Source organism: Xyrauchen texanus, chromosome 15 (assembly GCF_025860055.1).
Source record: "Xyrauchen texanus isolate HMW12.3.18 chromosome 15, RBS_HiC_50CHRs, whole genome shotgun sequence".
Lineage (NCBI taxonomy): Eukaryota > Metazoa > Chordata > Actinopteri > Cypriniformes > Catostomidae > Xyrauchen > Xyrauchen texanus.
In genome coordinates this window covers 27,760,558-27,775,457 of record NC_068290.1, presented here as the reverse complement: position 1 = coordinate 27,775,457, position 14,900 = coordinate 27,760,558, and the positions used below count along the sequence as shown (strand labels likewise).

Genomic DNA, 14,900 nt, shown 5'->3' with positions numbered 1-14,900 from the left:
ACTAAGGATGGCCACAAATTATTTACATGCCCCGAGCAAGCATTGTTTTTCATAGGTTCAAAGGGGTGAGTAAGCCATTTGGTGATTTTCATGTTGTCCCCAAGTGAACAGACTCATTCACTTGACCATCTGAGGAAACGGGGCGCATGTTTTTTTCTTTTTTTGTGCTGGTTCTGCCTAGCAGCTGGAGTTTGTTTTGTGGAATAACACTCCTTCGGGACAGTTGTGGATGATTCTGCACATGCCTTGTGTTTATGCTTCCTATTGGCTGGAGATTGTTTAGTGGAGGATTTTTTGCAGGGCATTGGAAGGATTAGGTCATCTGCTGCACTCATGAACAGCCGGCTCACTGAACATTGAACTCTGAATGTCCAAGGAAATGTAATTTTTTTTTGTGCTGGTTCCATTAGCAGCTGGAGCTTGTTTTGTGGAGGAATACACCTTCGGAACAGTTTTGTGAATTAATCTACACTTTGTGTTTATTCTGCCAATTGGCTGGAGTTTGTTTAACAGTGTATTTTTTTCTGTTATGTAATTCTGTCTCACAATATTTGTGTTGTAACATCGTACCTGAGCAATCTGATGTCAAAGTTGTCAAGGGGGCTCTCATGGGCATACATGGACTGTTTAAGTTTAGAGGGATGGACGCTAGGGTTGTGCCGATGGACGATATCATCGTCCATCGTGATGGCTGACCAATATCACGATGTAGAGCCACCATCGTGATGCCACGCCCCCTTTTGCGAGTCTTGCTAGTTTGACTCACTAATCCTAGTCCCTTCTATAGTTAAACTAAAAACTTTGCAGGGATTGCTCTGTAAATTAAATTGAGAATATAACTAATGCATATGCTATTTTAAATTCTGTAGTATATGCCAGAGATGTGACGTGTTAGTCTGTGAAAATACCGTGTCAGGCAGGCTACACAAATATTGATCTTGACATTGTTAGCTTCTTGTCTTTTTTTACATGTCTTACACTGTACATTTAGATAAAAATATTTTATGTTGTAGGCTACAAGAAAATAGCCTTTATTAATTAATTATTAGTAGTTGTAGTGTCTCATAAAATCTTGCTCATTGTCACATAGCTCTTGTTTACGCTGAAGCGGCAGTTTAAGATAAACCTAGACCAGCGAACGTCAAATAACTTTTGTCTGGTTAATACTTTTAAAGAAAAATTTCCTTGGCCATAAATCCATAATGTCAAATCAAATGAATGAAACAAGATGAATATGAATAACACACATTTATTAAAACATAGAAGAACAACAAATAAAACAAGAAAACGGTACAACACTCAGACTGAAACTTGGCATTAACATTTCACTTATAATTAGCAGCACAATTAACTTCAGCACAGGCTACAAAATAAATTGTGTTATTGAAATATTGTAAAGTGGTCATATGAATTACACAAATGAACGTTTAAAAAATAATATGCAAAATCGAATAGCTCCGCAACGGATGGCGAAAAATGCGTAAAGAAGTCTTATATCTTTCACCATAGACCATGTTTAAATTTCGATGTTTCTGGCCAGAAATACCAACATATTCACTTTATCTGGTTTTAATAAGCTGCGGATAGGAGTAACTACACTACCCGCTGTGCTGAAGACCCACTCTGATGGAGTACTGGTAGCACATATGCACAGATATTTCCGTGCTAATCTTGCCATGAACGGAAACCTTTTGTCGTTCGTTTTCCACCAAGTCAGCGGGTCCTCTTCCCCATCAGTGGCATTTTCTGGATAAGGCTTTTTTATATAAACCTTGAAGGGATGTTGCAAGCCGCTGGCACCCCTCATGAATATAATATTGGTAGGAGACTTAAATTTGTTTTATGGACTCAGTCCTTGATTATAGTGAAGCAAAAGTGTGTAAACCCCCTAGAGCAACATAGACACTTCTCAGGATGTTTAAAAATCTAGGTCTTACAGATATTTGGAGATGTTTGAACCCATCTGGTAGTCAAATCAGTCCATAAGATTTATTCTATAACCAAATCGCTCAGTTGATTTGCTCAATTGGAAACATCTTAGTCTCAGATCATGCCCTGGTGTTTTTAGAGATGTTGCCACATATGGAGAAAAATAAATCATATAGTTGGCGCTTTAATGTATACCTTTTGCAAAATTCTGATTTCCAACAAATGTTAAAGGCTGAAATCATTGTTTATATGGAGACCAACTGGCCCTCAGTATCCTCTGTGGGCATACTTTGAGTCTGGGGACAAAGCAGGGAAGCTTTTGGCTAGATATACAAAGCAGAGAGAGTCTTTTTCTACCATTCCCTCAGTGAAATCTGCTGATGATGAAATATTTACCTCAGTGTAACGAGTTCAAGCAGTTTAGAAATGGAAGGGAGGAGATGGAGAGCAGTGATGCAGTCAAGTATGGCTCTTTATTTATCTGCCTTCAACACTCTGCGTGCACTCCACTCTGTGCTTTTCTCAGTTCATTCAGATCAGTGTCACACAAATTTGTCAACAAACCTATCTGAGTCTTCAGCTTCACAATATAATAAAACACTAAATTAGACATGCCAGTCTCTGGTCACTCATGTCGTTCTCTCTCTCTCTCCCTTCTGGCGGTGTCGTGACTGTTTATATGCCAATCTCCCCATGCCCACTGGAATTAGAGACAGGTGTTAGACATAATTTAGCTTAGGTTTAAGTGCCCTTACCGCTTTCTCTCTCAGGACGGGTGCACGACCACGCTGCTGCTGCTACATATCCCCACTGCCCGACTCAGGCTGGGGACCATCCGCCCTGCCTACCACTCCACCCACCATTTCTGGAAAGGAAGTCAGCGACAGCCATCTGCGCCCCAGGTCTGTGGACCACCTTGAATTTAAAGGGCTGGAGAACCAGATACCAATGGGTGATCCACGTATTGGTATCCTTCATACAGTGGAGCCATTGGAGTGGGGCGTGGTCCGAGCAGAGGGTGAAGGCCCTCCCCAGCAGATAGTACCGGAGGGCTGTACTTGGTCTCCCTCAAGGAGAGCTTACGGCTGATGTACAGCACCAGACGCTCCTCCCCCTCCACCACCTGCGAGAGTACAACCCCCAGTCCTGTGTCTGAAGCGTCCGTCTGTAATAGGAAAGTGTGAGAGAAATTAGGTGCATGTAAAAGTGGCCCTCCTGCAAAATGCAGCTTTAATTTGCCCGAACACTGGTTGGCAATGCTCCGTCCACTGGACCGGGTCTGGAGCCCACTTTTTAGTGAGACCAGTCAGTCGGCTGGGGACGTCCGAATAATTAGGCACAAACCTTCTGTAATAGCCAGGCAGCCCCAGGAACTGTCTCATCCTCTTTTTGGTCTCGGGCAGGTTGCAATCAACGCAGTCTTGTCAATTTGGGGGCGCACCTTTGAGCAGATAAGGTGAGAGGTGGTCTCCGCTAGTGACCGGTGTGTTATGATTAGGTTTTGTGTTCACCTCTGGGCCCGAGCTCTGCCCTCTCTGGAACTATCGTAGCCAACATCACAAGGACAGCCTCCCTCCATTATTTCAGGAGGTTAAGGTGATGTATTTGACGTATGCCCCCTCTATCAGTTCGCTTTACCTCATAATCGCGATAGCCCACTCGTCGTTGTGACCTCAAAGGGTCCTTACCACTTTGTGAGTAATTTGGAGCTGGATGTGGATAGTAATATGAGTACGTTATCTCCCGGTGTAAATTCCCACAGCCGAGTTCCCCTGTTATACAGTCGGCTCTGTCGTTCTTGAGCTTAGAGTAAATTCTCCTGTGTTAGTTGCCCAAAAGTGTGGAGTTTTTCTCTAAGATTAAGAACCTACTGAATTTCATTCTTGCTATTTGAAGGTCCCTCCTCCCAAGCTTCGCAGATGACGTCAAGCACCCCACATGGGCACTGCCCATATAGCAGCTCGAACGGGAAAACCCAGTGGAGGCTTGCGGGACCTCTCGTACTGCAAATAACAGGGGGTCAAGCCATTTATCACAATTTCAAGCATCCTCGTGCCCGAACTTCCGAATCATGTTCTTAAGGGTTTTATTAAATTGCTCCACCATACCATCTGTCTGTGGCTGGTAAACGCTGGTGCAAATTGACTTAATGCCCAATAATTCGTAGAGCTTGCGTAGTGTCTGTGACATAAAAGTGGTGCCCTGATCAGTAAGGATTTCTTTTGGAATCCCCACCCAGGAGATTATTTTCAAGAGTGCCTCCACAACACTATGTGCTGAGATGCTGTGCAGAGGCACTGCTTCCAGATATCGTGTTGCATAATCCACTTGGACTAATACAAAATGATATTCACATGCTGTCTGCTCTAATGGCCCGATGAGGTCCATGCCAATTCTCTCGAAGGGGACACAACGGCGCTTTTGTGGTGGCCGGTGGATTCACCAGCTGACATTCACAGCATGTCTCACACCACCTGCGGTCATCGGCGCCAATGCCCAGCCAATCAAAATGGGCTATTAAGCGGTTCAATGTCTTCCTTTCCCCTAGGTAACCTGACATCGAATTATAGTGAGCCGCTTGGAACCCAATTTCCCGGCGGCTCCATGGTATTAAGAGCTGGGTTGTATCTTCTTTTGTTTAAGCGTCCTGCGTCACTCTATACAACCACTCGTTAATAATATATTATATACTATAATCTTAAAATAGGGATATGAAAGTGCGACACTCGGCTGGAGTTGTTGACCATCAATCACTCTGACTTGGTTGAAGGCATGCTTAAGGGTTTCGTCTTGTGACTGCTCAGGAGGGAAATCCCCTTCAGGAAATCCCCTAAGGATGGGAGGGGCCGCAGCCTCTTGCTGAACCAAGCATTGGTGGACCGTGGTTTGATTACAACATGTGTCCACCAATGCTTTGTGAGTAGCCCCCTTTAATTCTTATCGGTATCCGGTATGCTCCGACCCGGTCATGGGGAGTCTGTCCACTGTCCCCAGCTCCATCACAGGGCATTGATCCCAGAAGTGCCCCAACTCCCCAAAACCCCAGCAGGCTGGCCCAGGCGCCTTGTCTTCATCTGAGGGGGAGAGTGACGGGGCACTGTAGAGGCAGGGGGCGGTGTCCACCACCTCGCAAGGGTAACTGGTCTCAGAGGCGGAGCTCCTCTCGGGGGAAGGAACGGGCTCTGGGGAGAGAGCAGAGTGAGAGGGAAGGGGGGAACATACAGGGGGAGGGGAGAGAGGGAGAGAGAGAAAAAGAGAGGTAGAGAGGAGGGATCTTCCGCCCTCCGATACGCCACCTTATGGACAGCTTCCTCCAGCGACGCTGGGTGGTGGCACTGAACCCATTCCGCTGTTCCTTTATGCAGAAGATATTTTATTATTCATCTCTGACCCGAATAGATTAAAAATATTTTCGCAAGCATAATTATTTTACATTAAAAAAAATTATAATAATTGTATCCCCTTTTCTCACAATTTGGAATGCCCAATTCCCACTATTCCTCGTGGAAGCATAGGACAAGTCTCAGTTGCCTCCACTACTGAGACCGTCAATCCATCTTCTCACGTGGCTCATTGTGCATGACACATTGTACTCACAGTATGTGGAGGCTCATTCTACTCTCCACAATCCAAGCACAAATTGCCATGCGCCCCCAATCACGAGGACGTTACCCCATGTGACTCTAGCCTCCCTAGCAACCAGGTCAATTTGTTTGTTTAAAAGACCTGGCTGGAGTCACTCAGCTTATCCTGGATTCAAACTTGCGACTCCAGGGGTGGTAGTCAGCATCTACCCAGGCCCTAGCTCTGCGCATTATTAAATAGAACATCTGTTTCAACACACTCATGCCTACTATGCATTGTCATTTTTAACTAAACAAGTTGATTATATATGGACAGCATCAAACATACTACGTATCTTGGAAATGTAAACTAATATGAAAAATAAAAAATAGACAATGATGGAAAATGTACTTCTTAGTCCGATATTTATAGGGCAACTTCTGTATGTGACCTGTAATGCTGGCACTTTCATGTCAATGGTAAAAAAAAGTCAGAAAATACATTGAACAGGAACATAGGTCAGGCCATGTGAGGGTGGAAACAAGCCCTGCATATCTATTCACATACTATCCATGCAAAATATTATGTGACACACACAAAACGTTGTAAAAGGAGATTTAGTCTGTTAAATAAAAAATTTCATTAAGTTTTCATTTTTGGTGAACTATAACTTTAACTGTATTTTAATCCAAACATCAAATCAATGGAATGGTACCTCTAGTATTATGTAACTGTTATATCAGCTGTAATAATTTATTGTTTGTCCAATGTATAATACTCTGGCGTTGATTAAAAACAGAAGCTGAATCGTGTGTCCTGTCTTTTCTTATTGTGTTTCAGGCATCTGGAGCTGCACTCCCCTGACGCAAAGCATACTATAGTAATGCGGTATAAAGACACAGCATCTGTTCAGACCTGGTTCACTCTCATGCAGTCCACCATCACAAACCTCACCAGCAAGGTCATCAGCGAACTCCGAGAACATGCGGGCCGCCATGGCATCGTAGGGAGTCGAGAGATACGACACCTCGGCTGGCTTGCGGAAAAGGTGAAAACTTCATGAATACATAGAATTTGATAATGCACTTAAAGGAATGTTCCAGGTTCTATACAAGTTAAGCTCAATCGACAGCATTTGTGACTATGTTGATTACCACAAAAAATTATTTTGGCTTGTCCCTACTTTAAAAAATGAATCAGCAAATATACCATGCAACAAATGTACCGAAAACATTGGCATGGCAACAAAGTTGTAAAATTGACTATAACTTTACACAGAAATGGTTAGAAAGCAATTTTATCACACAAAAATCATGTTAACAGGAGTATTGTTTACATTTTCTGGCTTGACTTTATAAACAGTGAGTCTTTTAACACCAAAAAATTGGCCCCCACCCTCACAAAAAATTCTAAACTAGCCGCAAACTTGCTGCAAATTTGCTGCTTGTTATTTTCACATGCAAATTATCTTTTGATTCACGTAAATGTTTCCCAGAAGTTTGCAGCTCTTTAGCGGTAGTGGTGAATCTCCAGCAAACGTTTGGCAAGTTTGCCGCAAAGCTTATTTGCATGTGAAAGTTTTAAGTGGTGAGTTTGTGGCAAATTTGCCTTGAACTCGCATTGTAAGTGCCTCACTGTAACCCAGATTTTTGCGACAAGTCTAAATAAATTTTTGTGGTAATCAATATTATGCTATAAATGCTGTCTGTTGAGCTTAATTTGTATTGAACCCGGAACATTCCTTTAAAGCTAAAGTGTGTAATAAAAATGATAAAAATAAAACAGCTTAATATGCAGATTCAACTATTAGTAAGCCGTTCGTATTTTAACATTGGTTTGACCAATGATATGAGTTTGGGGCAGGACTGTTTGTTTGACTGAGAAATGCAGATCACATCACCATCATTACAATTAGCAATTCTGTTTGGTGCAGAAATCACACACTTCAGCTTCACACAGTAGCTTCACACAGTGTGAAATTATAGAATATAACGAATGTACAAGTAGTACTTTTGCCTCTGAGGGAGTAAGTCATAAGTGTTTCTGTTACTTTGTGCAAACCATGAGAACATATAAACACGTACACCAACTCCGCTCCATGTTATTCCTGCTTATGAATGTATCTGCAGTGTCTTAAATGAATGTTTAAGAAGATGCTCTTAAAATAAAGCCAAACCCATTCTTTCTGCGGGTCATTTACCAAATTTGGCAACTTTTTCCATATGGCTAAAAGTAACCTATCTAAAGGCACGGAGATATCTTGCATAAACCCAGCATTAGCTCAAGGAATTTGCTTTGATGTCAGAAACTTGTAGCTCTGTAAATAACTTTTACACTTGGAAAACAGCACACAAGTCGTATAGACCACTTTTAAAGATATTTTAAAAGCTTGACAGCCCCAGTCCTTTCTTTATATGGCTGTCAATGTATATGTTTTAGAAAGTAAAATTTCATGTTCCACAAAAGAAGGAAAGACATAGAGACATGAGGGTGCGTTTTTGTTTTTTTGTGAAATGTTCACTTAGAGTGCACTATGGCAGGGTGAGCAAGACACAGTGGGTGTGGTGTCAGGCCTCGGAGAGGTGGTTATTTGAAATAATAACAGAAAAGGGGGAATTAAACATTGGGATAATTGTCCAAACAAAGAACTGTGTGAAGCGATGAAAGGGTAAGGTCCAGGTATAATGGTCAGTGTCCGTCGGCCACATGCTCTTCCTTGCCTGGGTCCTGGGTGCAAGGGGTGATGACTTCCTATGAGTGTCTTGGCTTCCCTGGGCTGTGGCGTATGAATGGAATGGCAGCCCAGCATCTGTCAACCCAACTTCTGCCACGACAAATGCTTCAGGTCAGGGGTGCGGGTCCGTCGACGCATTTTATTCACACCGGACCCTTCCTGCTACATTCCTGGACCTGTGAGAATGGCAGTAAAAAAATACATTACATTTACTTTCTTAGGTCTTTTTCATTTTTATTTTTATTGTTGCCTTAAATTGTAATTTCAAATGACCTGCAGTGTGACAAATGATTTTATTTATGTTAAAATATTCCCTGCAGTCTCTCAATTAATCATAAAAATGCCATGTGTAATAGATCTAGAAGAATTGGGGATTTTTTATAGTTTGATGAATTATAGCATGTCACACTGCAGGACACTGTTGAAACTGCTTGAAATTTGTCAGCTACCCATATTTATCAAAAGTTCACCATGTTCGAGGAAAGTCCCAGGATATAAGCTGTGGTGGGAAACATGGCGGACATTCTCAGGACTGTACAGACAGTTCCTCTGAAGAGCTTCTTTTTTTCTTAGAATTTGTGTTGAGTGGGTACTGTAACGATTGATGGAGGTTGACTTCTCTCAGTGTGACCGCAGGTTTTTCCTCCCTATTAAATCTTTTCATCAGCGTCTCATTAGCTGTGGCCTGGCAGCAATAGAGAGCTGCAGTGATGGCAGGGCTGTGGGCAGCCCCTTCTCTTTAATGAGAGCACCCTCGTACCATCTTCTATTACCAACCTGCCGACCCCTTTATGAATAATTATATGAAGAAAATGCCTCCAGTCTTCCAAGTGCCCACAGACAGTGGCCAGATTTCTTTGTGTGAGGGCCTGAGCTTATAACAAAGGACTGTTTGTGGTTACAAGTCTGCTTCTGATGAACTCGACCCTGCTGGAGTCTGTTTTTAGCTTTCTCGAGGCAATGTGTCCAAGGTTCCCATGCTCATGGAAAACCTAGAAATATCAGCAAATTTGAATGAAAATCCATACAATTTTTAGGGCTGTACAATTATTTCAATAAATAATGGAGAAAAGCTGCCACAGTTAACTAATGGAAATTGTGAATTACAAAATGCTGTTACTGTAGGTCTTCTCTTGCTCAAAAGAAATGTATTTACAAAGTGTTTTTTGCAACATTGTAGTGCTAACAAATCACAGACATGTACTGTACATTGCTTAATTTTGTGTATAATTTTGTAAAAATTGGAATAACAATTTTGTTTTAAATGTTGCTAAGAGAGGAAATGTTAACTTGATAGTTTTGGTCTTGATTTACTATAAATCACTATATATAAAATAATAATAAAGTAATTCAGAATCAAAGATATCATCTTGTTTTGGATATTACGGACGAGCCTCCAATTATGTTACAACCGTGTCTAGGGTGAGGCCAAAACATAAACTTGGGACACAGAAAAGAATAATCTTTTCAATTTTATTTACAAAAAAATACAGTGGAAGAATAACATTAGGGGTGAGCATAGGCCAAAACATCAATCTAACTCCCAACAGAAACTAAATTACCTAACAAAAGATAGAAAACTATAATACAATAGATAAATTCCCTAACTAACAAGAATCAAGAGAAAATGGATATATATTTATAAATTGCACCCACTCCTACAGCAAAAGTAACAGTCAGTATCTGTTGTGGCCACCAGCTGCATTAAGTACTGCATTGAATCTACTCCTCGTGGACTGCACCAGATTTGCCAGTTCTTGCTGAGATGTTAACTCGCTCTTCCACCAAGGCACTTGGACAAGTGCCTGGACATTTCTAGGGGGAATGGCCCTAGCTCTCACCCTCCGATCCAACAGGTTCCGGACGTGCTCAATGGGACTGAGATTCGGGCTCTTCGCTGGCCATGACAAAACACTGACATTCCTGTATATCAGGAAATCACAAACCGAACGAGCAGTATGGCTTTTGGCATTGACATGCTGGAGGGTCATGTCAGGATAATCCTGCAGGAAGTGTACCACATGAGGGAGGAGGATGTCTTCTCTGTAACACACAGCGTTGAGATTGCCTGCAATGACAACAAGCTCAGTCCGATGATGCTGTGACACACCGCTCCAGACCATGACGGACCCTCCACCTCCAAATCAATCCCCCTCCAGAGTACAGGCCTCGGTGTAATGCTCATTCCTTCGATGATAAACGTGTGTCTGACCATTATCGCTGGTGAGATAAAACCGTGACTCATCAGTGAAGAGCACTTTTTGCCAGTCCTGTCTGGTCCAACGAAGGTGGGTTTGTGCCCATAGGCGATGTTGTTGCCGGTGATGTCTGGTAAGGACCTGACTTACAACAGGCCTACAAGCCCTCAGCCCAGCCTCTCTCAGCCCATTGCGGACAGTCTGAGCACTGATGGAGGGATTGTGCGTTCCTGGTGTAACTCAAGTAGTTGTTGTTGCCATCCTGTACCTGTCCTGCAGGTGTGATATTCGGATGTACCGATCCTGTGCAGGTGTTGTTACACTTGGTCTGCCACTGCAAGGATGATCAGCTCTCCTTCTTGTCTCCCTGTAGCACTGTTCAAGCCATCTCACAGTACGGACATTGCAATTTATTGCTCTAGCCACATCTGCAGTCCTCATGCCTCCATGCAGCATGCCTAAGGCATGTTCACGCAGATGAGCAGGGACCCTGGGCATCTTTCTTTTGGTGTTTTTCAGAGTCAGTAGAAAGGTCTCTTTAGTGTCCTAAGTTTTTATAATTGTGACATTAATTGCCTAAGCTGTCAGTGTCTTAATGACCATTCCACAGGTGCTTGTTCATTAATTGTTTATGGTTCATTGAACACACATGGAAAACATTGTTTAAACACTTTACAATAAAGATCTGTAAAGTTATTTGGATTTTTACAAAATGACCTTTAAAATACAGTGTCCTGAAAAAGGGACGTTTCTTTTTTTGCTGAGTTTACACCGATCAGCCACAGCATTAAAACCACCTGCCTAATATTGTGTAGGTCCCCCTCGTGCCACCAAAACAGCACCAACCTGAAGATCTGTATACAAATGTACACCACAAATGTTCAGAGCGTTTATCTGAGTTACTGTAGAATTTGTTAGTTCGAACTAGTGTGGCCGTTCTCTGCTGACCTCTCTCATTAACAAGACATTTCCGTCCACAGAACTGCCACTCAATAGATTTTTTTTTTATTTGGTTTGTTTTTGACACCATTCTGAGTAAATTCTAGAGATTGTTGTGTGTGAAAATCCCAGGAGATCAGCAGTTACAGAAATACGCAAACCAGCCTGTCTGGCACCAACAATCATGCCATGCACCAAATCACTGAGATCACATTTTTCCCCATTGTGATGGTTGATGTGAACATTAACTGAAGCTTCTGACTCATATTTGCATGCTTTTATGCACTGCACTGCACTGTTGCCACACGATTGGCAGATTAGATAATCACATGGATGATTGTTGGTGCCAGATGGGCTGGTTTGAGTATTTCTGTAACTGCTGATCTCCTGGGATTTTCACACACAACAATCTCTAGAATTTACTCAGAATGGTGTCAAAAACAAACCAAATAAAAAAAAAAATCTATTGAGTGGCAGTTCTGTGGACGGAAATGTCTTGTTAATGAGAGAGGTCAATGGAGAATGGCAAGACTGGTTCAAAGTCTACAGTAACTCAAATAACTGCTCTCTACAATTGTGGTGAGAAGAATATCATCTCAGATGCTATTCTGAGATTCGGGTTGGTGCTGTTTTGGTGGCAGGAGAGGTACCTACACAATATTAGGCAGGTGGTTTTAAGCTTGTGGCTGATTAGCGTATATATATATATATATATATATATATATATATATATATATATATATATATATATATATATATATATATATATATACTGTGTGTGTATGTGTATACATATTTCATCTTATCCAGTAATCCAATTGAATTTAAATTAATTGGTCAAAAGGTGAGGGAACTATGTGTGATGTATTGCTAATGTATTATGAGACCAGATATTCAATGGAAATTGTTTGAATTATTGAATCAAGTAAAGTGGCCATGACATACCAGATAGTTTCCAGGTGGTTGGAAGGGGAGGGATTGTAAGTAAGAGGGATTTGTGAAGTCATCTGGAAAGGAAAGTCGTTTCAGGGGTAGAGCAAGTTATCACATTTTGATTAAAGATTATTTTTTCTTTGAAATGAACCATTCACAATAAGACCAGGAACTTGTAATAAGAAAGTAAATGGGGTCAATGTTGATTTCATATTGACTTAAGTGTTGACATGGTTGCTGGCATGGTTGGTTCTTGGATTTGCCTTCATCTGGTTTAAAAATTTTGAATTATGTGGAACATTGTTCATTGCAGCAATCTGCAAGAAGTAGATATTTATACATTCCATCTTAATAAAATGTGCTAATCATATCACATCACAAACATTTGCCTCTGGACATCACTGCTCATTTTGCTGATGCATCAGTTACAACTTGAAGAGGCAAGATGGATGGTTTTAACGCTTTACTTTGTTCTCAGAGAGTTACCCTAGTTACTCGCAGGGAAGTGGTTTCAGAGGATGCCCACCCAAAGGGTTACTATTTTGACAAATTTAATTAAGAAATCTCTCAGATGAGCAAATTAATCACCTAATTAATTTTGCACTTCACTGGAAACAAGCATCCAAGTAATGAATTAACAGTGCAAGTAATCAGTCATATGTTTATTATTTGCTGATGTTTTAAGCCTGCATAAACGTGTGTGCATGTGTTTGTTTTCCAGACGGAAAGTGAGAGGCAGTGCTGGAAGCCGGTGCTCGTGGTGTTGACAGAGAAAGACCTGCTCTTGTTTGACAGTTTGCCACGCATGAGAGAACACTGGCTCAGCCCCTCACATACCTACCCTCTGCTTGCCACACGGTATATAAATGCACGCACACACACACACACACACACACACACACACACACACACACACACACACACACACACACACACACACACACACACACCTACCTCACATCTAAATGGGGAAATACTATAGATTTCTATTGTTTCAATATAAAGCTAATGGTTAATTTTAATTGTAATAGTCTGACATTACTCCTAAGAGAAAACCTTATGGATTTTTAGAACTTTCTTTTTACTCACCCCTGTGTTATAACCCTATATGACTTTCTTTCTTTTTTCACTTTTTCTGTAATTTGGAATGCCCAATTCCCAATGCTCTCTAAATCCTCGTGGTGGCGAAGTGACTTGCCTCAATATGGGTGGCGGAGGACGAATCCTAGAATCCTCCGCATCTGAGACGTCAATCCGTGCATCTTATCTCTTTGTTTATTGAGTGCGTTACCAAAATCTGATGTATTACTTAGTGTAAATTATTCACTGACCGTTGATGTCCTGTGTGCGTTCATAATAGGGCACGAGAGTAACGGTTCATGCAGCCGCCTTGCGACATTGAGGCATTCAAGCAAAAACTATTTAAAAAAAAAAGGTCCTTCACAGCTATAGCAAAATCAGAACACAACACAGCTGCACACAAAACAGAGAACAGTTTGAAGAGTTTGTAATTTAAGAATTGATGCATTTCTATACCCAGTCTTGTTTTTCAGAGTACTCAGAAATCAAGCAGAAACATAGAGGAGGCTACAGGCAGCCACAGTCACACGGTGTCTTAAACTGATGGCAAATATTTCAATTACTGATTTCAGAGTACTCCGAAAAATAAGGCTGGGCAATTGCATCAATTCTTTGGCTACAATCTCTAAAGACATTACTTTACCCTTTCCCCAAACTTTTCAGCATTTTTACATTTTCATTAAGATATTATTTACTATGTTTATTAAAGGAATAGTTCACCCAAAAATGAAAATTCTCTCATCATTTGCTCTCCCCGATGCTATCCCAGATGTGATTTACTTTATTCTGCTGAACACAATTTGTTATTTTTTTTTTTAAATAGCTCAGCTCTGTTGGTCCATATGATTCAAGTGAATTGTGACAAAAACTTTGAAGCTCCAAAAAGCACATAAATTCAGCATAAAAGTAATCAATCAATAAAACTAGTGGTTTAATCCATGTCTTCTGAAGCAATCCAAGCGGTTTTGGGTGAGAACAGAATAAAATGGAATTCATTTTTTACTGTAAATCTTGTCATTGTAGTCTCTATGTACAATCATGATTAGAAGCTTAATTACATTTTCTAGTGCTTAATGTATGCACAGAGTGCTAGATGGCGCTATAGGATGTGTAATCGACCTTGAAATTATGATCGCCAAAACCGATCATTCTATTCTTACCCAAAACTGATTAGATTGCTTCAGAAGACATGGATTAAAACACTGGAGTCAAATGGATTGTTTTTGTGCTGACTTTATGTGCTTTGAGGAGCTCAACAATTTTGGACACCATTCACTTGCATTGTTTGGACCTACAGAGCTGAGATATTCTTCTAAAAATCTTTGTTTGTGTTCTGCAGAAGAAAGAAAGTCATAAACACCTGGGATGGCATGAAAGTGAGTAAATTATGAGAGAATTTTCATTTTTAGATGAACTATCAATTTAAGCAATTTTCCATGTAGGAACCGATGGTTGGTCCCTTCATTATAGGTGATTTCAGGTTTTACTAACCTTGTGGGGACATTAAGTTCCCACATTTTGAG

The 14,900-nt window shown here is 41.1% G+C and overlaps 1 protein-coding gene across 1 annotated transcript in view; it reads left to right on the top strand.

Moving 5' to 3' along the window:
- sntb1 (syntrophin, basic 1) overlaps window positions 1-14,900 on the top strand; it is a 41,221-nt gene that overhangs the window by 17,972 nt on the left and 8,349 nt on the right. Inside the window, exons 3-4 of the mRNA XM_052144165.1 lie at window positions 6,334-6,541; window positions 13,019-13,155. Coding sequence (XP_052000125.1) covers window positions 6,334-6,541; window positions 13,019-13,155 — 345 coding nt within the window. The remainder of the gene's footprint in view (window positions 1-6,333; window positions 6,542-13,018; window positions 13,156-14,900) is intronic.